The 25,887-nt window shown below is 37.2% G+C and overlaps 2 protein-coding genes and 1 pseudogene across 3 annotated transcripts in view; 1 reads left to right on the top strand and 2 right to left on the bottom strand.

Annotated features, from left to right (window-relative positions):
• The window catches only part of LOC309859736 (uncharacterized protein), a 281,535-nt gene that overhangs the window by 31,857 nt on the left and 223,791 nt on the right, over nt 1–25,887 (top strand). The gene's annotated exons all lie outside the window — the stretch shown is intronic.
• LOC309859320 (uncharacterized protein) overlaps nt 1–25,887 on the bottom strand; it is a gene marked incomplete at its 5' end in the record, with an annotated part of 51,910 nt that overhangs the window by 11,148 nt on the left and 14,875 nt on the right. Inside the window, 3 exons of the mRNA XM_082719977.1 lie at nt 5,302–5,384; nt 8,116–8,157; nt 18,458–18,541. Of these exons, the coding sequence (XP_082576103.1) occupies nt 5,302–5,384; nt 8,116–8,157; nt 18,458–18,541 (209 nt within the window). The remainder of the gene's footprint in view (nt 1–5,301; nt 5,385–8,115; nt 8,158–18,457; nt 18,542–25,887) is intronic.
• On the bottom strand, nt 1,497–3,413 carry LOC309858732 (hypoxanthine-guanine phosphoribosyltransferase pseudogene; annotated as a pseudogene). Its single transcript has 2 exons — nt 3,375–3,413; nt 1,497–2,863 (listed from the first exon to the last, which is right to left on the bottom strand). The product of its transcript is annotated as a hypoxanthine-guanine phosphoribosyltransferase pseudogene (transcript).

Below are 25,887 nucleotides of genomic sequence, written 5' to 3'. Positions count from 1 at the left end.
CTACCAGTAGCAATGTATTTTAGAAGTCATTTTGGAAAACGTCTCGGCAGTATTACTTAATTTCACCTCTAGGTATATTCTACATAGATGCATACCAAATGCAAACACCAAATGTCTGCCACTATATTTTTTGGAATGGCTGTGAAGTGGAAAATTCCAACTATCAATGATAGGATGGGAACATTTTGGTGCAGTTTTAACTATGGAAACCAATGAAAAAAGAATTAAATGCTACTACTAAGTCCAAGAACATGGGTGACTCTCACAACATGATACTTAATAAAATAAGTCAGATACAAATAATACATTCCATATTATTTTATAAAAATAGGCAAAAATAACTTCTGCTACTGTAATTCAAAATCATGGTTAACTTTGGACAGTGGTAATGACCAGAAAAGTACACACAGCAATCTTCAGGGCAGCAAGTACATTGTTTTGGATGGTTGTTGCAGAGCTGGGTTCACTTTGTAAAATTAAACTCACCTTTATGCTTAACATTTATATACTTTATTGCATTTCGTTATACTTGGATTTAAAAATTTAAAAATAACTCTGTTCAACAAAATATCTATAAGCAAAATTAAAAGACAAGCCCTAATAATGCATATGGCCAAAGAATTGTGATCAGATTGCATGAGGAATGCCTACAAATAATATAGATTTTTTAATTCATTTGACAGAGAGATCACAAGTAGGCAGAGAGGCTGGTAGAGAGAAAGGGGGCAGCAGGCTCCCTGCTGAGCAGAGAGCCCAAAGCAGGGCTTGATCCCAGGACCTGAGATCATGACCTGAGGTGAAGGCAGAGGCTTAACCCACTGAGCCACTCAGGTGCCCCCAAATTATAATATTTTAAAAGTACATACTATCCCACCTCCACACCCCATGCCAACCCCATGTTGTTTCACCATGGAGAAACAAAAGCAAAGAATATTAAAAGGCACTTTACCTTAAAATTCTATAGTGACTTAAGTCCCAATCCCTGGATAACTTCTCTAGTTATATTCTTTCCTGGGTAATGTCATATGGTTTTAAAATGCCATATATTCACACATGACTCCCACATTTTATCTCTCCCCTGAAATTGAGACTTGTGGATCTAACTACCTGCTCGACATCTCCAACTGATGTCTCATAGGCAGTTCAAATGCAGCAAGTCCAAGACTGAACTATAATTTTCCATCAAACTTGCTCCTCCTGCAAGGATCCCCAGTTCAGTAAACGGCAACTCCTAGTTTTCTAGTTCCAAATCTTTTTTCTTTTAACGTTTTTTGGAATTTATTGATTTGTATTTAAAATGAACTGTTGACACAGATTCCCTGGAAATCATCTGGACTAAACCCGAGAAAACAGTTAATTCTACTAAGACAGTAAAATAATTCCAAGACATATGGTTTACCCAACAGAACAATACTGTAGAGATGCTGTCTCTGATACAAAAACTCACTGCTCCTTACTCTTCTAAACACACAGTGGTAGGAGTTAACAATATTCAATCACTTCTGTTCTTTCTTGAATATATAAAATAAAAATACCAATTAAAAAACTAATATATCTTCTCTTTAAATGTTTCTTACAGATACAATTTCAATATTTTCATTCAACAGTGGTGTGTTTTAAGAGATTATTATTCATTCACAAGTCAAACAATACTCCACACAAAGAGGAACAGTCTATAGGCTCATACTGTGAATAAAGACTTCAGGAATGCAGCAACGGATCTTTCTAAATTACAAAGTGGATAAAATTCTGAGAGGATACATGCAATAAAGCTCTACTAAGCAGATGGCCATAGACCTAGAACATTCTACTGATAACTTCAATGGGACTCCAGATGCTTCCAAACTCAACATGAACTCTCATCTTAGGCTTTGTACTTTCCTTTTCCAGTTTCACTAATGACACAAACATGATTCAAATCCCTGAAGAAGTCATTATAGTCAAGGGCATATCCTACAATAAACTTGTCTGGATTTCAAATCCAACAAAGTCTGATTTATAACTAAAACATCAAGGGGTCCTTTTCACCAGCAAGCGTCCGACCTCGATGATCTTTGGATTATGCTCCTCGACCAATGAAAGCAAGGTTTTCATTGTTTTGCCAGTGTCAGTTTATCCTCAATAATCAAGACATTCTTTCCAAAGTTGAGAGATCAGGACGCCTGGGTGGCTCAGTCGGTTAACCACTGCCTTTGGCTCAGGTCATGATTCCAGGATCCTGGGATCTTGTCCCGTGTTGGGTTCCTTGCTCAGCCAGGAGCCTGTTTCTCTATCTGCCTCTGCCAGCCACTCTACCTGCTTGTTTTCTCTCTCTCTTCCTTTCTCTAACAAATAAATAAATAAAAACTTAAAAAAAAAAGTTGAGAGATCATCTCCATCATTTACTTTGATATGCCCTGTTGACTGGTCATTACAATAGCTCTTCAGTCTGATGAAATCTACAGTAATAGGAATGGATCCATCACAATTTCTGTTCAGTGCTTTGATACCACCCTGCAGGTCAGCAAAGAATTTATAGCCTCCCTCGAGCAGACAGAGGTCTACGATGTGACGGTCTACGATGAAGACAGATGTCTTCATCACATCTTGAGTATTCTGCTCGATCCTGTCCATAATTCCATGAGGAATAAACACCTTTTCCAAATCCTCAGCATAATGACTGAGGTATACAGAATAAGTCTAGGTGATCACCTGGTTTATCATCACTCATCATGATGCTGGGGTTGCCACTGTGCAGCCCAGTGGGTGTATGGGTTAACCACAGCCTGGAAAGGAGGAAGCCGGGGGCGTAGCAGAGGAGGCGGAGGCTCCACAGAAGGTGGCAACAAGTGGGAAAGCTGAGCGATGTGCTCGCTGTTGCTCTCTAGGCCGCTGCTGGAGCAGAGGCCTCTACTTCCCAATCCTGTAGTCATTTATAGCTCCTATCTTTTTCCATACCCCACATCAAATCCTTCAGCAAATCCTGTTCAGCTCGCTCTTCAAAATCTGTCCAGAATCTGACCACTTCTCATCATTTCTACAGCTATCACAATTTTGTCTTACCTGGATTAGTACAATAACCACATAACATAGCACCCGGCTGCCTCAAAGCATTCGCTCCAGTCCTCCAGTGACTTTTCATTCCACTCAGTTTAAAAGCAGCATTCGTAGCTGTCTTCAAGCCCTCCACCCCACCCCACCCCACCCCTGCCCCCATCCCTAACATCTTCTGACTCAGTCTTCTACTATTTTGCCCTTGACCACTGTACTCCAGCCACACTGGCCTTCTTGGGAGGCTTCAAATCATCTAGGCACACTCCTGTCACAGGTCCTTTTTACTAACAATTATACATGCCTAGAATACTTCTCTCTCAGGCAGCCATATTATGACTTACGACTTGTGCCTTTATGGGCACTTTGTTCAAATGTCCCATTATTGCTGTGCCTTTCTCTCACCACCCAATCTAAAACAGTGCCACTTCCCCATCCCCATCCACAACACCCCTAGCCCTCTGTCATTCTTGTCTGCTTTATCTTTCTCCCAGGCACTCATCACCACTTTACTTACTTCTTATATATTTTACTTTTTTACTGCAGATCTCCAAAGAGGATTAAGCTTCATGAGAAAAAGAATTTGTCATGTCCACCATTATATGCTTAATACTATTCTAGAACAGTGCTTGACATATATTGTAGGCATTCATTAAGAAACACTAATATGCAATAAACAGATTAAAAATGCTCAAGCTTACTAGTAATCAACAAAATACAAATTAAACAAACATGAGATGCTATTTCATCTGCAAGCATTATTAATTTTTGGCAAGGATGTGGAGACCAATACCAGTTCTCAGCCCCAGAGGCAGTACACAGCCATACAAACACTATGGAAAGCCCTCAGGCAATATCAAGAACAGGTACACGGGGGCATCATAAGGTTCAGCAATCTCACTAGTGCATGCCAAATTTCCTACTGTATGCCAAAAAAATTTACAAGGCACTCAAGGTCACATAATTTGTAGAAGTAAGAAATCTGAATAATTCAAATGTCTATCAGTAGAGGAACAGATAAGTAAAATAGGTAATAGTCATCTGATAAAAACTATTCATCAGCTGAAATAATGAGTCAAATCTCCCATGTTTTAACATAGATCTAGAAGGCAATATGTACAGTGTAAAAATAAATTTGGATGTTAAATTCAGTATTATTTTATATAAGGAAAAAATAAAATCATATGTAAAATAACCATCATTTTATATATATAATAAAAACAAAACCATAGATGGATTCATGATAGTAGTTACCTCTAAGAAGGAAAGAGAACAGAATTGGGAAATAGGGCATAGGGGATTTCAAATTTATCTACATTTCTCTCTTTTTAAAAACATAGTAGAAAAAGTTAATATCTAGTCACTAAATAAATAAATAAATAAAATGAATTTATTTTATTATCTTATTATGTTATATTATCTTCTCTAGTTTTCTATATTAAGATTTTTCAATAAATAATGACTGATAACTTTATTAAGTCTAACAATTATAGTACACAAATGCCAACCTAAGCAAATAGGGAAATTAAAAAGATTAGTAATAATCCATTCCCTACTCTCAATTATAGATATGTTCAGTCATTTCATAGTGCATAATCTGAGACCACTCACAAATTATGTTGGCCTTCACAAGCAGGTTTTACTTAAAGAAAATAAGGAAAAGTCAATAGGGAAAAAAAATCTATGAAACTTACTAGTCATGGTAATCAAAACTTTAACTGTTCAGAATGTAACACACAGACTGAATTACTATTTACAAAAGACTTAGAAGTTCAAGTTCCTTTTCCTATAATAACCAGGAAGAATGGATCCATAAGTCCTGTTAGCAGAACAATCTTCTGTATTTTTACATTTTGATAAAGTCACTATTGATGATATATTTTTGAAATTTAAATTTAAAAAATTAAATTTAAAAAATTGATATGTTTTTGAAATCCACTAAGAGGAGGAAGCAAAGCAATCATGAAATTTAGGATGAACAATAACTTCATAAGAATGACTTGAAAAAAAAAAAAAGAGAATGACTTGAAACTTTACTGTTTCATCAAAATCACAAGAAAAACAGAATATTTCTGATATAAATATACTAAATAAGAGAATTTTTTTTGTTTTGTTTTCACATTTTATTTTTTTTAATTTAATTTTATTTTTTTTAATATAATTTTTTATTTTTTATAAACATATATTTTTATCCCCAGGGGTACAGGTCTGTGAATCACCAGGTTTACACACTTCACAGCACTCACCAAAACACATACCCTCCCCACTTGCCTTAGCGTGCTGTTAATTGCTCCCAGTTTATTAGCTTGCTCACAGTCTTCTAATTCTTTGGTATCGTTTGCCACTTTTGAGTACTGAAAGGAAGTACATAGTAAGTTTAGTAATAACTATTAGCTTTCTCTCTATTTCAAGTTCCACTGGCAATCTGTCAGTGACGACACAGATACATCCTATTATCAAAACCTCTTACATATGTAAGAAATGGAAATCAAAATGAGTCACAAATTCCCACCAACGAAAGAAGACATTAAAAACAATTACCACTGGTATGCTGGTGATCATGTAAAATAAGAAAACCCTCTTGGGAAAGTAATTTGACAATATTTATCTAGAGCTATAAAAATGAGTAAACCCTTGAACCAACAGTCTTACAACTTAAACCATATCCAGAGCAACACTAAAAAAAAAATAATAATAAAGTACAACCACTTTAGAAAGTATTTGGTACTATCTCATCATGCTAAGATAGGCATAATCAATGGCCCAGCAACCTTACTTCTAAATATCTATCTAAAGATCTACCTGTCTACTCTTACATGTGTACACAATGAGACAAAGGATGAAAATGCTGATACATCACTGTTCATAACAGCAAAAAACTCCAAACAATTGAAATGCCCATTAGCAGAGGAAGAGCTAACCAATGAGATACTCATACAATGGAGTACTACACAACTATTAAAATTAACAAAGCTACATATATCAACAGAGACAAAATTTCCAAAAGCATAATGAAGAATAAAAAATAACTGAAAAAATATTTTTAAAATAAAAAAAATTTAATGCCATTTAAAAGTACTATGCCTCCGGAATTGTGATGCCACCAACGTTGGCTTTCTTTTTCAATATCCCTTTGGCTATTCGAGGTCTTTTCTGGTTCCATATAAATTTTAACATTATTTGTTCCATTTCTTTGAAAAAGATGGATGGTACTTTGATAGGAATTGCATTAAATGTGTAGATTGCTTTAGGTAGCATAGACATTTTCACAATATTTATTCTTCCAATCCAGGAGCATGGAACATTTTTCCATTTCTTTGTGTCTTCCTCAATTTCTTTCATGAGTACTTTATAGTTTTCTGAGTATAGATTCTGTGTCTCTTTGGTTAGGTTTATTCCTAGGTATCTTATGGTTTTGGATGCAATTGTAAATGGGATTGACTCCTTAATATCTCTTTCTTCTGTCTTGCTGTTGGTGTAGAGAAATGCAACTGATTTCTGTGCATTGATTTTATATCCTGACACTTTACTGAATTCCTGTATAAGTTCTAGCAGTTTTGGAGTGGAGTCTTTTGGGTTTTCCACATATAGTATCATATCATCTGCGAAGAGTGATAATTTGACTTCTTCTTTGCCGATTTGGATGCCTTTAATTTCCTTTTGTTGTCTGATTGCTGAGGCTAGGACCTCTAGTACTATGTTGAATAGCAGTGGTGATAATGGACATCCCTGCCGTGTTCCTGACCTTAGTGGAAAAGCTTTCAGTTTTTCTCCATTGAGAATGATATTTGCGGTGGGTTTTTCATAGATGGCTTTGATGATATTGAGGTATGTGCCCTCTATCCCTACACTTTGAAGAGTTTTGATCAGGAAGGGATGCTGTACTTTGTCAAATGCTTTTTCAGCATCTATTGAGAGTATCATATGGTTCTTGTTCTTTCTTTTATTGATGTGTTGTATCACATTGACTGATTTCCGGATGTTGAACCAACCTTGCAGCCCTGGAATAAATCCCACTTGGTCGTGGTGAATAATCTTTTTAATGTACTGTTGAATCCTATTGGCTAGTATTTTGTTGAGTATTTTCGCATCTGTGTTCATCAAGGATATCGGTCTATAGCTCTCTTTTTTGGTGGGATCCTTGTCTGGTTTTGGGATCAAGGTGATGCTGGCCTCATAAAATGAGTTTGGAAGTTTTCCTTCCATTTCTATTTTTTGGAACAGTTTCAGGAGAATAGGAATTAGTTCTTCTTTAAATGTTTGGTAGAATTCCCCCGGGAAGCCATCTGGCCCTGGGCTTTTGTTTGTTTGGAGATTTTTAATGACTGTTTCAATCTCCTTACTGGTTATGGGTCTGTTCAGGCTTTCTATTTCTTCCTGGTTCAGTTGTGGCAAGCAGAAAGAGTCAATTATCATATGGTTTCACTTATTTGTGGAGCATAACAAATAGCATGGAGGACATGGGGAGTTAGAGAGGAGAAGGGAGTTTGGGGAAATTGGAAGGGGAGGTGAACCATGAGAGACTATGGACTCTGAAAAACAATCTGAGGATTTTGAAGGGGTGGGGGGTGGGAGTTTGGGGTACTAGGTGGTGGGTATTATAAAGGGCACGAATTGCACGGAGCACTGGGTGTGGTGAAAAATAATGAATACTGTTATGCTGAAAATAAAAAATAAATTAAAAAAAAAAAAAAAAAAAAAAAAAGTACTATGCCTCAAATACCTTGATAACTGTGTACCCTATACAATATAATCCTGAAGATGACAGGTTGACTAGTTGGAACTCAAGACTAAAAATACATGCATGATAAAACACCTGTTGCACAGGGCATCTGATACTATAGTTATACTATGCTACTATAGTTCTTCTACAGAAGACAGAATTGATGTATCTCAAAAGAATCTATATAATTTAACTGTAAAATATTCAAGTTCTCTGCCTGTGGCAAGAATTAGAAAGGTGGGACTATGGAGCAAAATGTTCCCACTGCCAACTAATTCCAGAACAGTTCTCTTCTATCAAGCAGGAATTGGTAAGTTTCACAATGTAAAGCAAAAAATATTCAAGGAAGAAAAGTGACTCACCTTATTAGAACTCCCAGCTTTAATTCCGACTGGAATTTTGCTCTTAAAAGAATAAGAAAAATTTAGGAAGTTATCTTCATTTTTTCTTGAGATTTCTTCACAAATTAGTAATGCCACTGCACAAATACAGAGACTATTTTATTCTATGATGAAAAAAATGAACATTCATTCAAACTGTTTTCATACTATCTAATAAAAAAAACAATTTATGGACTTGTAAATCATAATTTAGCAAACTGATCGACATATGCAAAATAACAGTGTCAAAATCAGCTAAAATCTTTTTAAAGATTTTATTTATTTATTTGCCAAAGAGAGAGAGAGATCACAAGGAGAGAGGCAGTCAGAGAGAGAGAGAGGGAGAAGAAAGCTCCCCGCTGAGCAGAAAGCCCGATGTGGGGCTCCATCCCCAGACCCTAAATTCATGACCTGATCCGAAGGCAGAGGCTTAACCCACTGAGCCAACCAGGCACCCCCAAATCAGCTATAATTTAAAGTGTAATGCAGTATGGAATAGTTCACATAATTTTTAGGTTAAAAAAAACTGACAAAAATCACTACTCCATAAACTTTCCTACCACAGAAAAAGAAGCTTTAAAATTTTTCAAAGTTCTTTGAAAAATTTTATGCTCAATCTTAATTTCTGCTCTAAACTGACATCTAAAGTGAAGGTAGATTGGGATTAATACTGAGAGAATCAGTTCCTTGGTGCACAGGATTCACCTTGGTTTACCAATCTAGGTAATCAGGGTTTACTAATAGAAAATCCCTATGTCCAGCTTTCTTTTCTACAAAGCCAGTAATTAGTTTCAGGCTTTAATAAACAAACCTAGAAATCATTATAACTGGTTCATCAGACACAATTTTAAACAAAATATCATATCTGAAAGCAGAAAATCACAGGTTGATCCTCTAATCAATCTAGGGGACTGATTTCCAGCATCGGAATCTATGGTATAGCAAAATACCAACTAAAATCTTTTCAGGTGTCATGGTAAATTTTAGCTTAGGTAAATTTAACCAAATATTCAGAATAAATATCTTCCTGCCAGGTGGAAGAATATAAATAATGATTAGAGATATTTCCCTAATCAATAAAAAGATTAATAGATTAAAACATTACTTGTTGCTAGCATTTTATTATTTTAGCATTTGCTAGTACATCTAACAAACAGAAGGCAGAAGAGAGAAGACTATAAAACTTAAGTCAAATCTAATAGCCACAAACCTGAATTTAAAATATGGGAGGAATACTAACCAAAAGTAACTGCTGGCTACAGTGTGTCCTCTGACTAGTATAGTATAATATGCTAAAATCAAAACCTTTAGCAGCTTTTCTAAAGGTTTGATGCTAAATACAATAACTTGACTTATACAAATCTTAACAATAAACCTTTTAGACATACTGGGGTAGGCATCACAGATGATTGTTACAAATGACACATAACAATCACAGAAGAGAATTAGTAGAAGTAATGAAAAATGTAAAACTAATAACTAAATCAAGAATTAAATAAACCAGCTGGTATTGAGGCTGGGAAGATGATGGGGTAGGAGGACCCTAGGCTCACCTTATCCTATGGATACAACTAGAAAACAAAAACTTCACACAAGTAATCTAGAAAACAACCCAAAGACTGGCAGAACAAACTCTGCAACTAAAGGCATGAGAAGAGGCCACATCAAATTGCGTAGGAAGGGCAGAGATGTAGTGGGGAACGAAACAGGCTTTGGCTGTCTGCAGTCAAGAACTGGAGGTACAGGGAAGGGTGAGAAACAGACTATCCCACATACATGGGGAAGACCAATCCCCATAACTTTTGGTTTTGAAAGCCAGAGGCTCCAAATTTCAGGAGTTCCTACAACCAGTGGGAGTTGAGCTTGGATTTTTAAAAATCAGCACCTCCACTCTGGGAGAGCTGAAAGGCATTAGGAAGCAGAGTTCCTGCCCTTAAAACAGACAGGGGGGTTGGGTGGGGGGGAATAGGACAAACAGCCCAGGTAGCTACAACATAGAAGCAGCAATTTGAAAAACAACTAGGGCATATGGGAGGGAGACTTACTAATCTCAGAGCATGTCTTGAAAGGCAGGGATCACAGGGAGACCCCTCCAGGAACAAAGGAGGCAGGCACCATTTCCCTCACCTCCACATCCCCACTCACAGCATAAACACATAGGCACCTGTGGGAACCAGCACTATGCAAGGCTTTCTAGCTAAATTTGCTACACTGAGCTCCACCCACCCACACCTAGTAAGGTCCCCTTTTCGACACATTTGTGTCAGTTCTGGTTTTGAATCCCTTCCCATGGAAGACCAGTGTAAACATCATCAGTGCAGCTTATTCTGACCCACACGTTTTGTAGGGCCTCAGTGTGGGCAGCTGTGGACCTTGCAGAAGCTCAAGACACAGCCTGTTGTAACTGGTACCCCACCCACACAGCCCTCCATCCATCAGGGCAGGAAACAGATCTCTCACAAACAGACCAGCACACACCTTGTTAAAATGTGCAGCACTTCAGCGGGGGACCAAACACAGCTCACAACAAGCTAAGAGAGCCTCTTAGACAACTGGACTAAAGGAAAAGCTGGCCAGGACACAAGAGCAGAGCATATGCAACACACACAGGAGACAGTCCCTGATGTGCCAGGTCTGGGAGAATAGGGGACAACTCTACCACAGGGCACTACAGGACATCTTGTTCATAAGATTGTGAACTTCAAGAGGAGGACGCAGAGCTGATTTTGCTAACACACAGAAACAGACACAGAGAATCAGACAAAATGAGATAAGGAATATGTCCCAAATGAAAGAACAGGACAAAACCACAGCAACAGATCGAAGTGAAATGGATATAAGTAGTATGGCTGACAGAAAATTTTCAGTAATGATCATAAACATACTCACTGGGATTGAGAAAAGAATGGAGAACATGGGGCGCCTGGGTGGCTCAGTGGGTTAAAGCCTCTGCCTTCGGCTCAGGTCATGATCCCAGGGTCCTGGGATCGAGCCCCACATCTGCTCTCTGCTCAGTGGGGAGCCTGCTTCCTCCTCTTTCTGACTCCCTCTCTACCTACTTGTAATCTCTGTCTGTCAAATAAATAAATAAATAAAAATTAAAAAAAAAAAAGAATGGAGAACATCAGTGATACCCTTAACACAGAAATAAAAAGGAACACATCAGAGATGAAGAACACAATAAATGAAAATAAAAATACACTAAATGGAATAAATAGTAGGTTAGAGGAAACAGGCAAATGAATCAACAACCTGGAAGACAGAGTGAAGGAAAGAAATCAAGCTGAGCATGTGAGAGAAAAAAAAGTTATACAAAATGAGAATAGACTTAGGGAACTCAGTGACTCCATTAAGTGTAATAACATTCAAATTACAGGGATCCTGGAAGAAGTAGAAAAAGAAGAGAACAGAAATTTAATTTGAAGAAATAATAGCTAAAACTTCCTGAATCTGGGGAAGGAAACAGATACTGAGATCCAGGAGGCAGAGATCCCCCAACAAAATCAACCCAAGGTGATCCACACCAAGATACATAGTAGTTAAAATGGCAAAAAGTAGTGATAAAGAAAAAAAAATTTAAAGCAGCAAGAGAAAAGAAAACCGTTATATACAAGGGGAAACCCCATAGAGCTATCAGCTGATTTTTTTACCAGAATATTTGTAGGCTAGAAGAGAGTGGCATGATAGATTTCAAGTGCTGAAAAGAAAAATCTGCAGCCAAGGATACTCTATCCCGCAAACCTATCATTCAGAGTAGAAGGAAAGATAATGGGTTTCCCAGACAAACAAAAACTAACGGAGTTTATGACTACTACCCCAACCATACATTAAAGGGGACTCTTTGAATGTAAAGAAAAAACTGTAAGTAAGAGTAGGAAAAGTAGGACACATAAAAGCAGTAAAAATAAGTATATCTGTAAATATCAGTCAAGAGATTCACAAAGGATATAAAATATGACACGTATGTCCAAAATGTTAAGCAGAAAGGAATAAAGAATGGGTTTAAACTTAAATGACCATCAACTTAGCACAGACTGCTATATGCAAACGATGTTATATACAAACCTAATGGTAACCACAAATCAAAAACCAGCAATAACAAATAACATGGAGGACATGGGGAGATGGAGAGGAGACAGGACTTGAGGGAAATTGGAAGGGGAGATGAACCATGAGAGACTATGGACTATGAAAAACAATCGGAGGGTTTTGAAGGGGTGGGAGTTCGGGAGAGTCAGGTGGTGGGTATTATAGAGGGTACATATTGCATGGAGCACTGGGTGTGGTGCATAAACAATGAATTCTGTTACACTGAAAGAAATAAAGAAAAAAAAGCCAGCAATAGATATGCAATGGATAAAGAGAAAGGAATCCAAGTATATCACTAAGGAAAGCCAAAACACCACAAAAAAGAGCAAGAGAGAGATCAGAGAATAACTACAAAACAATCACAAAGCAAGTAACAACTTGGTAATAAATTTATATCTACCAATAACTACTTTGAATGTAAATGGACTAGACACTTCAATCCAAAGATATGGGCTGTCTTTGAATTACACAGAGTGGATAAAAAAACAAGAGCCATCTATAAGGCTGCTTACAAGAGGCTCATCTCTGATGTAAAAACAACTGCCGACTGAAAGTAAGAGGATGAAGAAAGATTCGTCATCCAAATGGATGTCAAAAGAAAGCTGGAGTAGTAATACTTAAATCAAACAAAACAGACTTTAAAACAAAGACTGTAACAGGAGATAAAGAAGAACACTATATGATGATGAAGGGGAGACTCCAACAAGAAGATACACAATTATAAATATTTATGCACCCAACACGGGAGCACCCAAACACACAGTTAACAACATTAAAAAAAAAAAACCTAATCGATAGGAATGCAATAATAATAGGAGACTATAACACCCCTCTTACATCAATGGACAGATTGTCCAAACAGAAAATCAACAAGAAACAATGGCTCCATTCACCAGATCAGATGGATTTAAAAGATATTTTCAGAGCATTCCATCCTAAAACAGCAGATACATATTCTCCACAAGTGCACACAGAACATTTTCCAGAACAGATCACAGATTAGCCCATAAAATAAGCCTGAACAAATTCAAGAAGATGGAAGTCATACCATGCATCTTTTCTGACCACACCACTATGAAAATGGAAGTCAACCACAGGAAAAAATCTGAAAAGAGCGCAAATTCATCAACATTAAATAACATGCTACTAAACAATGAATGAGTCATCCAAGACCTCGAAGAAATAAAAATTACATGGAAACAAATGAAAATGAAAACGCAATGGTCCCAACTCTTGCGGATGGAGCAAAAGCAGTTCTAAGAGGGAAGTTTAGGATCATACCAGCCTACCTCAGAAGTAGGAAATATCTCAAACAACCTAAATTTACATATAAAGGAGCTACAAAAAGAATAACAAAACCCAAAACCAACAGAAGGAAGGAAATAATAAAGATTAGAGCACAAATAAATGATACAGAAAATTTTTTAAAAACAAAATAGAAGAAATCTATGAAATCAGGAGCTAGTTCCTAGAAAAGATAAATAAAACTGATAAACCTCTAGCCAGGCTCATTAAAAAAAAGGGGGGGGGTATATGAGAGAGGACCCAAACAAAATTGCAAATGAGAGAGAGTAACAATGGACACCACAGAAATACAAGTAACTACAGGAGAGTATTATGAAAAATTACATACTCCAAACCTGGACAACCTAGAGGAAATGGACAAATTCCTAGAAACATATGATCTATCAAAACAGCAACAGGAAGAAAGAACATTTAAACAGACTGATAATCAGCAATGAAATTGAATCAGTAATCAAAAAATTCCCAACATGGGGCACCTAGGTGGCTCAGTGGGTTAAAGCCTCTGCCTTCAGCTCAGGTCATGATCCCAGGGTCCTGGGATCAAGCCCAGCATGGGGCTCTCATCTCAGCGGGGAGCCTGCTTCCCTCTCTCTCTCTGCCTGCCTCTCTGCCTACTTGTGATCTCTCTCTGTCAAATAAATAAATAAAATCTTTAAAAAAAAAATTCCCAACAAACAAAACTCCAGGACCAGATGGCTTCATAGGCAAATTCTATCAAACATTCCAAGAAAAGTTAATACCTATTCTTCTCAAAATATTTCAAAAAAATGAAGAGGAAGGAAAATTTCCAAATTCATTTTCTGAGGCCAGTATCATCCTGATACTGAAGCCAGGTGAAGACCCCATTAAAAAACAGAACTACAGGGGCACCTGGGTGGCTCAGGGGGTTAAACCTCTGCCTTCAGCTTAGGTCATGATCCCCTGGTCCTGGGATTGAGCCAGCTTCCCTGCAACCAACACCGCCCCACTCCCTACTTATGATCTCTGTCAAATGTCAAATAAATACATAAAATCTTTAAAAAAACTACAAAAAATTAAGATTTTTTAAATTAAAAACAAAACTACAGGCCAATAACTCTGATGAACATAGATGCAAAAATCCTCTACAAAATACTAGCAAACCAAGTCCAACAATCCTTTAAAAAAAAATCATTCACCCTGATCAACCTTTACTCCCAGGTTGCAAGGGTGGTTCAATATTTATAAATCAATCAGTGTGATACATCATATCAGTAAGAGAAAGGAAAAGAAGCTTCAGATTTCAACAGATACAGAAAAAGCATCCAATAAAATACAGCAACAATAACCCTCAACAAAGTAGGTTTGGAGGAAACATACCTCAACTATAATAAAGGCCTAATAGAAAAAATCCATTATACTCAATGGAAGGAAAACTGAGAGCATTTACCGTGAGGTCAGAAAAAGGACACGGATATCTACTCTAACCGTTTTATTCAGCTTAGTACTGGATGTCCTAGCCACAGCCATCAGACAACAAAAAGGAATAAAAGGCAACCCAACTGGTTAAGGAAGAAATCAAAATTTCACTATTTGCGGAGGACATGATATTCTGTGTAGAAAACCCTAAAGACTCCACCAAAAAACTGCTACATCTAAAAATGAATCCAGTAAAGTTTCAGGACATAAAATCAATGTACAAAAATCTGCTGCATTTCGATACAGTAATAAGGAAGCAGCAGAAAGAGAGATTAAGAAAACAATCCCATTTACAACAGTCCCCAAAATAATAAACCAGCTATGAATAAACTTAGCAAAGAGGTGAAAAGACCTGATTGTGAAAACTTAAAATATTGATGAAAGAAGCTGAAGATGACACAAAGAAATGGAAAGAAAGTCCATGCTCATGGATTACAAGAACAAATATTGTAAAAATTTCTGTACTACCCAAAGCAAGCTACACATTTAATGCAATCCCTATCAAAATACCAACAGCATTCTTCATAGAACTAGAAAAAAGACATCCTAAACTTTGTATGGAACCACAAAAGACTCTGGAGAGCCAAAGCAATCTTGAAAAAGAAAATCAAAACCGGAGGGAACACTATTGCAGATTTCAAATTATATTATCTGTAGTAATCAAAAAGGTATGGTACTGGCACAAAAATAGACACTTAGGTCAACAGAACAGCATACAAAGCACAGAAATAAACCCATGATGCTACTATCAATCTTTGACAAAGGAGGCAAGAATATTTTATGGGAATAAGTCTCTTCAACAAAGGGTAACTGCATGGCTGCATACAGAAGAATGAAATGGGACTTCTTACACTGCACACAAAAACTCAAAATGGATTAGGGACCTAAATGTGAGACCTGACACCATAAAATTCCTAGAACAGAGCACAGGCAGTAATTTCTCTGATGTTGACCATAACAAGATCTTTCTAGGTATGTCTCCTGAGGCAAGTAAAACAAAAGCAAAATAAGCACTTGTGATTACACTAAAATAAAAAACTTCTGCCCAGCAAAGGAAACCACCAATAAAACTAAAAGACAACCTAACTAACTGGTAGAAGATATTTGCAATGACATATCCAACTAAGGATTATTACCCAAATTATATAAAGAATTTATATAGCTCGGGGTGCCTGGGTAGCTCAGTGCGTTAAAGCCTCTGCTTTCAGCTCAGGTCATGATCCCAGGATCGTGGGATCGAGCCCCGCATTGGGCTCTCTGCTCGTAGGGAACCTGCTTCCTCCTCTCTCTCTGCCTGCCTCTCTGCCTACTTGGGATCTCTGCCTGTCAAATAAATAAATAAAATCTTAAAAAAAAAAAGAATTTAATACAGCTCAACACCAAAAAATATCCTAAATAATCCAATTAAAAAATGGGCAGAAGATACGAACAGACATTTCTCCAAAGACAATATCTAGATGACCAACAGATACATGAAAAGATGCTCAACATCATGCATCATCAGGGAAATGCAAATCAAAAACAAACTGAACTATCACCTAACATCTGTTAGAATGACTAAACTCGAAAACTCAAGAAACAAGTGCTGGTGAAGATGTAGAGAAAAAGTAACACTCATTTACTGTTGGTGGGAATGCAAACTGGTGCAGTAACTGTGGAAGATAACATACGGGTTCCTTGAAAAATTAAAAACAGAACTACCCTATGATCCAGCAATTATACTACTAGGTATTTACCCAAAGAATACAAAAACACTAATTCAAAGAGATATATACACTCCTATTTTTTTTCTAAAGATCTTATTTATTTGACAGAGAGAGATCACAAGTAGGCAGAGAGGCAGGCAGAGAGAGAGAGAGGAGGAAGCAGGCTCCCCGCCAAGCAGAGAGCCTGATGCAGGACTCAATCTCAGGACCCTGAGATCATGACCTGAGCTGTAGGCAGAGGCTTAACCCACTGAGCCACCTAGGCACCCTACACTCCTATGTTTATAGTAACATTATTTACAATAGACAACCCATGGAAACAGCCCAAGTGTTGATCAAAAGATGAACAGATAAAGAAGATGTGGTGTATACACATACAATGGAATATTATTCAGCCATAAAAAAGAATGAAGTCCTGCTGTTTGCAAAACATGGATGGATTTAGAGAGTATAATGCTTAGGAAAACAAGCCAGTTAGAGAATAAGAATTACCACACTATTTCACTCACCCATGGAATTTAAGAAGCAAAACAAACACAAGAACAAAAAAGAGACAAACCAAAACAAGAAACTCTTAACTCTATAGAGAACAAAGAGATGGATACCAGAGAGGATATAAGGAGGGGGCAATGGCTGAAACCGGGGAAGTGGATTGAGAGTGCACTTATCTTGATCAGCACTGAATAGTATATGGAACTACTGAAGCACCATTTTGTACACATGAAGTGAATGCACACTATAAAACACTTTTTTTTTTTTAGCTATATAGCACATTAGTAAGTCATTCAGCAATATATGACTAAGGTCTATAGATTAGACATTTGTATTATAAAAATGTTAATTTCCTGATTTTGTTAGTTACATTGTGGTTACATAAGAGAATAATCTTGTTTTTAAGGAAACACAAGTAATTAGCAGTATTGTATCCCCTTGTTGGTAATTTACACCCAAATAGTTCAGAAAATAATATATACAAAGAGTAATAAAGCAAACGTGATAAAAATTCAGAGAATCTGAATAAAAATAAATGAGGACTGTTGGTATTATTCTCCCAATTTTTCTGTAGGTATGAAATTATTTCAGATGAAAAAGTTAAAAAAATTATTCTTAAAGGAAAATGAAGAGGATTTTTTAAATTGTCCCTTTACAAAGGACATTGGTTAAGGTTTTTTCCCCATTTTTAAGGATAACAAACCAGATTAATTGGTTAGGTAAGAAAAGTAAAAAGTGAAATGAAAACACAGCTTATAATGAACTATTGTTTAAGAAGAATTAACTATGGTATATGTCTAAAACAAAAGTCTAAAATATAAGTATAGATGCTTTTTTTTTTTTTAATGTAACAAAGCCACCAAGTGAAGACCTCATACCAAGCCTGAAATTCCTCTGCTTTACAAAGCACTCTAATTCCCACTCTAAATGTAAAAGTTAAGGTCCACTAACATCACTTTTCTTATGAAATAAAAAGCATATTCAACAAAGCATGAAATAAGAGTTAGCCAATTGTAGATCCAGTCCTAGAACAGGCTGCCCAGGCTTCCACCTGGCTTAGAACCATACTATACTTCCACAATACTACTGGGTACAAGAGCTTCTTCAAACCCATTTTGGTGACAAGTATAAAATAAACCTTCAAGAATGTGGTTAAAAAGAGAGAGGTGACAGCATATGAATTTGAGGACAAGTCTAAATCCATTAACAGTGGCCTAAAATATAAATTTATGCTTATCTAAGAGCCCAAGAGGAAGCAATGTTTTCCTTATTATTATTTTTTAAGTTTATTTTACCTCTGGACAGGGCTCCACATGGTAGTCTTTTATTGAACAATGGCCATCTTCTGCCCAGAAAGGACATGGTCGCTTCAGATTGACCTTGAGAAAAAGATTGGATAAACGTTAGCACACATATGGCACAGTTCTTCAACACTCTCTAGGTGTCCCTGTGCTGCACACCACTGATGTGGTGGTGGGAAGAAGAAAAAGTCCTACCCTGTGGCATCTATAGGGTTCAAAATTTGAAACTGCAGTTTTTCAGACACCCAGTTGTAATATTAACTTAAAAAAGAAATAAAGTCCAAGTACACTGCTCACCTGCAGACCCTGGGCAGCATTTTACTCTGATGTCTGTCAGCACCTTACCCGTTAGGGTTCTCCAGAGCGCCCACCCGCTTCAGTGTGCACTGAGCACCCACTGTCTGCACTGTGTAGGGTCTAGGGCAAAGAAGATATATAAAAAAGTACTTCACCCATCTGGAGTCTACTGGAGGGAATAGAAATTATAAATGCCTGTTTAATTACAAATTGTAGTAAGTGCTACAAAGAACATCCAGAGTTTCTCGGGGCGCCTGGGTGGCTCAGTGGGTTAAGCCGCTGCCTTCGGCTCAGGTCATGATCTCAGGGTCCTGGGATCAAGTCCCACATCGGGCTCTCTGCTCAACAGGGAGCCTGCTTCCTCCTCTCTCTCTCTCTCTGCCTGCCTCTCTGCCTACTTGTGATCTCTCTGTCAAATAAATAAATAAAATCTTTAAAAAAAAAAAAAAAAAGAACATCCAGAGTTTCTTCGTGGAAAATAATGGGGTTGGCGGACAGTGACCTTCTTGACTGCTCAGTGTAACTGGGGATTTTGTTTGTTATATCTTATTGTTTACATTTAGGAAGATATGGGATTTTGTATATTAAGTTTATAGCCTGCTATCTTAATGCATTTTTTTATCATTTTTGTTCATTATTTAAGTTTTCTAGTATTATTTTGTCATTTATAAATGGAGATAGTTTTACTTATTCTTCAAAAATGTTTATGCCTCTAGTTGCTCTCTCTTGTTTGGTATGCTAATTAATATCTCCAGCAGTAAAGAACAGTGGGTACCCTGTGTCCCTCACCTAAGTGAGAATTCCTCGACTATTTCCCAACAAGCAAGATGGTGGCAATGCTAATGTTAGGATTAAAATGATCATGTTAAGGAAGTATCCATCATTCCTATTAAATTTTTTAAAAATCAGGGATGTGTGTTGAACTGTGTTGAGGACCTAAAAGCCTTGTTCCTGCATTCTTAGAATAAGATTAACTTGGTCAGGATATATTTTTCTGTAATATGCTCAAAACTCCACATCATCTTCGATTTCACTTCTACTCTCACAGCATACATTCACCCCATCAGGTAAGTCTGTTGGTGTTACCTCTTATGTACGATCTTCGTTTGCTTACTTTTCACCTCTTCCAACTCTACTGCCCTATTCCAACTCCACTTTCCATCTGGTCTCATGCAAAAACCTACATGGTTTCTCTATTTCCTATTGCACACCCTGAGAGTCTGTTTTGTACAAATCTCCCCAAAAGCTCATTACACTTACACTAAAATTCAACATCCTTACATAAGATTTTCTCATCTGGCTCTTACTTTCCAACTCTCCATATCTCACTCACCTTGCTCCAGCCAGGCTGAACTTATTCCTCAAACACGCTCAACCTTTATGCCTGCACTCAAGATGTTTATACCTGTAGCTCTACTCTCCTTCCCTGGAATGTTCTCTCTCCACATCTTGTCACGGCTTTCATGTTATGTAGGTCTTTACTCAAATGCCACAGCACGGATACCTTCCTTTCCTGATCATCTTCTTTAAAAGTAAAGCTACCTAACTTCCCCTACCCCATTAATTTATTCTGTCTCCTACTTTATTCTTCTCCATAGCATTAATCTTAGTAAGCATATGACATTAAATTTCACTGTTTATTGTTTGCCTTCCTAATCTGGATAAAGCTTCATGAAGTCAGAGTCTTTGTGTTATTCACTATTGTATCCACAGCACTTAGAATAGCACCTACCTGCCTGGGTGGCTCAGTCAGCTGAGCATCTGCCTTCAGCTTAGATCATGATCCCAGGGTCCTGGGATCAAGCTCTGTGTCAGGCTCCCTGCTCAGCAGGGAACCTGCTTCTCCCTCTGCCTGCCACTTCCCCTGCTTGTGCTCTCTTTATCTCTGACATGCAAACAAAATCTTTAAAAATAATAATAATAAAAATAGGAAAACTCTTTAAAAAAGAGTGCCTATTGGGCGCCTGGGTGGCTCAGTTGGTTGAACAACTGCCTTCGGCTCAGGTCACGGTCCTAGAGTCCCGGGATCGAGTCCCGCATCAGGCTCCCAGCTCCATGGGGAGTCTGCTTCTCCCTCTACCTTCTCGCCTCTCATGTTCTCTCTCACGGTCTCTCTCTCAAATAAATAAATAAAATCTTTAAAAAAAAAAAAGAACACCTACTGCTCAGTTGTTATTCAATAAATATTTGGTGAATAAAGAAATGGGATAGATAGTATAAGAAACTGTAAATACCAACTCAGCAGCCAACTGAGCAGTTGACAGGGGTAGACTGGCTTCCACCTACATATCCTTGCTCAATCATAAGTATGTTTGCACATGTTTAAAATTAACCTATTCTCTTTGCTTTCTTTTTCTGCCACTAGTGTATGAAAAGTATACTGACGGTGGTTAAATGTCCTTTTTGTTTAATTTGTAGGTTGGCAGAACTAGAGAAAGGAATAATCATCATCAGAATATCCTTGACTTCGAGACAAATGCATTAACTAGATCACTGCATTACCCTCCCTTGGGAAGTAAGTGGATATTTCCATTACATATGGAATAATTTCATCAGATTGATTAGAATGTTTTCTTAGAACACTGTTATGTTTGCCTATCCAACTTCCATTTTTCCTCCTCCTGTAAATCCTAACATTCTGTTGAGAAACAATCACTCCCCCTTATATTTATGTAAATAGGATTGTTAACCAAAGTGTCTTTCCCTCTTTTGGTCAATTAGAAACCTGTGTAAGTGTTTTTCCAGAAATTAGGGAGGAATTTCTTCCAGAAATTTGATATAGAGTGTTGCAAAAACAAGGGAAATGGCTATTGCATTTCTTGCTAGGCACACGACATAATAAAATTTTTTGTCACCTTCAAAAAAAAAAATGGGCAATGACTAATGGTGCCAAAATTTTGGTGGTGACATAAAAATAATGGCTATTAGTTCCTGCTCTAATTTCTTTTTTTATCCTCAGAAATATTTAAAGACTAAGATAGCTATAATCAGGATAAAAAAGAAAATCATGCTCAATTTTTAAAATAAACTAAAAATGAGTATCAAAGAAATTATAAACCCAATCGAATACTGAGAGCAAGAGCAAAACAAAGCATAACAGCAGCTTTTAAAATACTGTTCTTCGATTTAAAATACTGCTTTTGAATATTGCTTATTGTTGCTACCTTTAAACTAGCAATGGTTATTCTGTAAAGGTCTAGAGCAGAGCGCTCAATTTAAGAATCAGTTCCTCAGTATTACTACAAAGGCTGTTCTGCTTGTGCCCTTAGCCTGGTTCAGCAGCCCTTCCAGTGAGCTCCCCAGGAACCATGTGCTGCTGTGGTACTTACACTGAGAAAAGCACTAACACAAGACAGGGCCCAGCAGCACAACACAGAGCCTGGGAGGGGTCTAGATGGTGGAGCCTAAATTACAGTGAAAGCTGACAGATAAGTAAGTCTGTGGCACTTTCAGCTTCTGTGGAAGTAGTCTCTGTCCCAAAACTGAAAGATGAGGGATTTCCCAAACAAAGGAAGAGGGTTTAGGTTCTCAGTGTTCAAAAAGACAATCAGGTTTTACTACATACTTAATATATTCCAGTGATTAAAAAAAAAAAAACAACACAGAGTGTTCTGAGAAGTCAAAATGGGTTTTCAAAAGGGTCATAAAAGTCACATTGTAGAGAGCTATGTAAATATTTTGCTCCTAAAGGAATCAAAAATTATAACTCTACCTTGTAATAAAGGAAGTAGTCTCACTCTTGCAATTTTTTTTTTATTTTGGGGAAGATTTTGAAGGTGTTAAAGTTATCAATGCTATCGATGTCGCACAGGCAATCATCCAGGACTCCGGTTACCTGGGGGTGGGGAATATATACATATAAAATTTAAAATATGTAAATTATAGATATTTCAACCTTAGCAAATCTGTACTATTGTATAAAAAGATAGTTTATTCATTTGAGGTAACTAGTCTTTGTTAAGATACGTAACATTAAAGGGGTGCCTTGGTGGCTCAGTTGGTTAAGTTGATTAAGTTGTTTTACGTCGGTTAAGCCTCTGCCTTCAGCTCTAGTAGAGATCCCAAGGTCCTGGGATCAAGAGCCCTGCTCAATAGGGAGCCTGTTTTTCCCTCTCTCTCTGCCACTTGCCCATTCATTCCTTTCCTCTCTCAAATAAAGTCCTTTAAAAAAAGATACATAACATTAAAACAATCATTTACTTTTTATATAGCCAATTAGGTAAAGAACAACAGAAGGATTAAATAGATATACCTATTCTGAAGAACTAAGCATTAGTGGCTAAAGAAATATATTGAATGTTCCTCCCTTCCCCAAACATACATAAAATCCAAATGTAGTAGGAATGCTAAAGCATTTCTTCCAAGACTAACCTAAAAGTCACAGACTATAATAATAATACTGCTGTAGTAACCCCATCTTATTTTTCTACTGCCATTTATGGAACACTTATGTGATAGGCACAGTGCTAAGAACATTACATGTTATCTCATTTATTCTTTAAATATTCTATGAAATAGGTATTATTATCCTCATTTTACACATAAGAAAATTAAGGCTTAGCATAGTTAAAATAATTTTCCCAAAGTAAAAATGAGACTTAGTCCCAAATAATCACACTTAAAAATACATGCTTTATCTACTACTCAAAGTATACATTAACTGAACAGAAAATGATATTTACAAAATGAGTTCAGAATCCAAAATTTCCATAAAACATTCTTCAGCTAAATTTAAAAATGGGACTCACAGACATCCACATATCAGATGAATCTTCAGGGATGAGTGAAAAAAAGCCAACCTCAAAATGTTGCTTATTATGTGATTTCATTTATACAACAATTTTTTAAGATTTTATTTATTTGACAGAGATAACAAGTAGGCAGAGAGGCAGAGAGAAAGAGAGAGAGGAGGAAGCAGGCTCCTCGCTGAGCAGAGAGCCCGATACCAGGACCCTGAGATCATGACCTGAGCCGAAGGCAGAGGCTTAACCCACTGAGCCACCGAGGCACCCCTACAACATTTTTTAAATGGAGAAAAGTTTGTTAGTTAACAGGGCTTAAGGACTGGAGTAGGGAGAGGAACTGGAGTCAGGGAGAAGGGTAGAAAGGAGCTAGAGTGGTTATAAAAGGGCAAGAAGAGAGGTGCCTGAGTGGCTCAGTCAGTTGAGCTTTTGACTCTTGGTTTCAGCTCAGGTCACAATCTCAGGGTCATGAGACTGAGACTCTCAATGGGCACATGCTCAGTGGGCAGTCTGCTTGAGATTCTCTCTCTCCCTCCTCTGACCCTCTCCAATCCCTCTCTAAAAATAATTAAATCATTTTTAAAAGGGCAAGAGGAAGGATCCTTGTGGTAATGAAATCGTTCGGCATCTTGACTACGGTGGTGCACACATAAAAGTGGACAGAAAATGTACAGATGCAAGGGAGATTAGGAGGGATCTGAGTAAGATCAGCGGGTGCATCAGTGTCAATGTCCTGGTGATAATACTGCACTGTATGTTTGCCAAATGGTACCAGTGGGTTAAACTAGATACAGTGTAGGTGGCATTTCTTTGTATTATTTCTTACAACTGCATGGAACCTGCACTTACCTCGATTAAAATTTTTATAAAAAGGGGGGTACCCAGGTGGTTAAAGATCATTTGTATGATCCATTGGAGGAATCTATGCACAGATGATCAGAAAATGGAAACCAGAAATTCCCAGTTGTTTCTTTCTCATGTTTTCCCTCTGGGAATGCAAATGTGTCCCCAAACTCCCTACAACACAAAGAGTCAGAGGTATATTATCTTTAAAGAGCAAAGGATCATTCACAACAATTTTGGCTCTAGAATTCCAGATGCTTTACTATCCTAGTTACTAAGATCCTGTCACTAACTATTGAATTTTATTCCATTTCTCTAGCTTACTATTTGTAAAACTTCAAATTCTAAGTAATTGTGGAGAGTGGGGGGGTAGAAATACCAACTGACAACTTTCTAGGTTTTAAAAATACTTTATCCAGTGACTGCTCTTTCTTACAAATATTTCAAGGAGAGTAAGTGATGAACTGTGGGGAAAAACTGCTGTCTACAGGTAAAGCTAAGGTTTAAAAACTCACTATTGGCTTTAACAAGAAAGACACTACAGACCTTGCCCAGAGAAGTTTCCGAGGAGCTGGAGTGGGTTGAAGAGAGAACCAGCATGGAAGGAGTAAGGATAATTCCTTTGATGAGTTTTTTTTATAGAGAACAGAAAAATGGAGCAGAGCCAGGAGAGTTGGGCAGGTTGAGAGTGAACTGTAAACTAGAATTAACACCATGTTTTAGAATGCCAGTCACAGTCCATCAGAGAAGGAAAAACTAATGATCCAGGAGAGAAAGGGAAGAGTTGTTGAGCCATTTGCTTGAAAGAGGGAATGGGACCTAATGCAGATGAGGCAGGGATTGACCTTTGATAAGAGTTCACAGTTCAAAAAAAAAAAAAAAAGTTTACAGTTCATCTATGATAATCCATTGGAAGTCATGATGTGTGGATTCAAAAGCTAATAGGTAAACATGTAAGGATTACACTGATTACTCCAATTTTGTTAGTGAAATACAAAGATAAGAAAAGGGTAAGTGTTGGAGGATTAAGTAGAAAAAGACATAACATGGTAGCATGATTCAGTAATCCTTTCTTCTGCTGGATATAATCAGCTATCTAATCCACCCATTGAGTTTTTAATTTCAGCTCTAGAAACTGCAGGTCTTTTTCCATAGTCTATATTTCTAATACCTAATTCATGGTGCCTAGTGTTTGGTGATTTTGCCTATTAGCTGCTTATTCTCCTTGACACTGTATCTTCAAGAATTCTTTACGGCCTGGGTTGAAAATAAATTCTTCCAGAGGAAATGAATATTTGCTTTTACCAGTAAACTAGCCCCACTTCTGGGAGACAGATCCAATAAAATGAGATAATATATACTGAAACACATTGGAGATTAAATACTATCTATAATACGCTCCAATACTGTATTAGAAAATACCACTGGAAACAAAAGCCAAATGTATCCACTTTTGAGGACTGTTTCACAAAGCGTTCCTTTGAATATGCACAAATCTTTAATTTTTGAACTATATATATTCATTTGGACACGATAAAATGA

The sequence above is a fragment of the Mustela nivalis genome (assembly GCF_964662115.1).
Source record: "Mustela nivalis genome assembly, chromosome: 2".
NCBI lineage: Eukaryota > Metazoa > Chordata > Mammalia > Carnivora > Mustelidae > Mustela > Mustela nivalis.
This window is presented reverse-complemented; position numbering and strand designations above follow the sequence as displayed.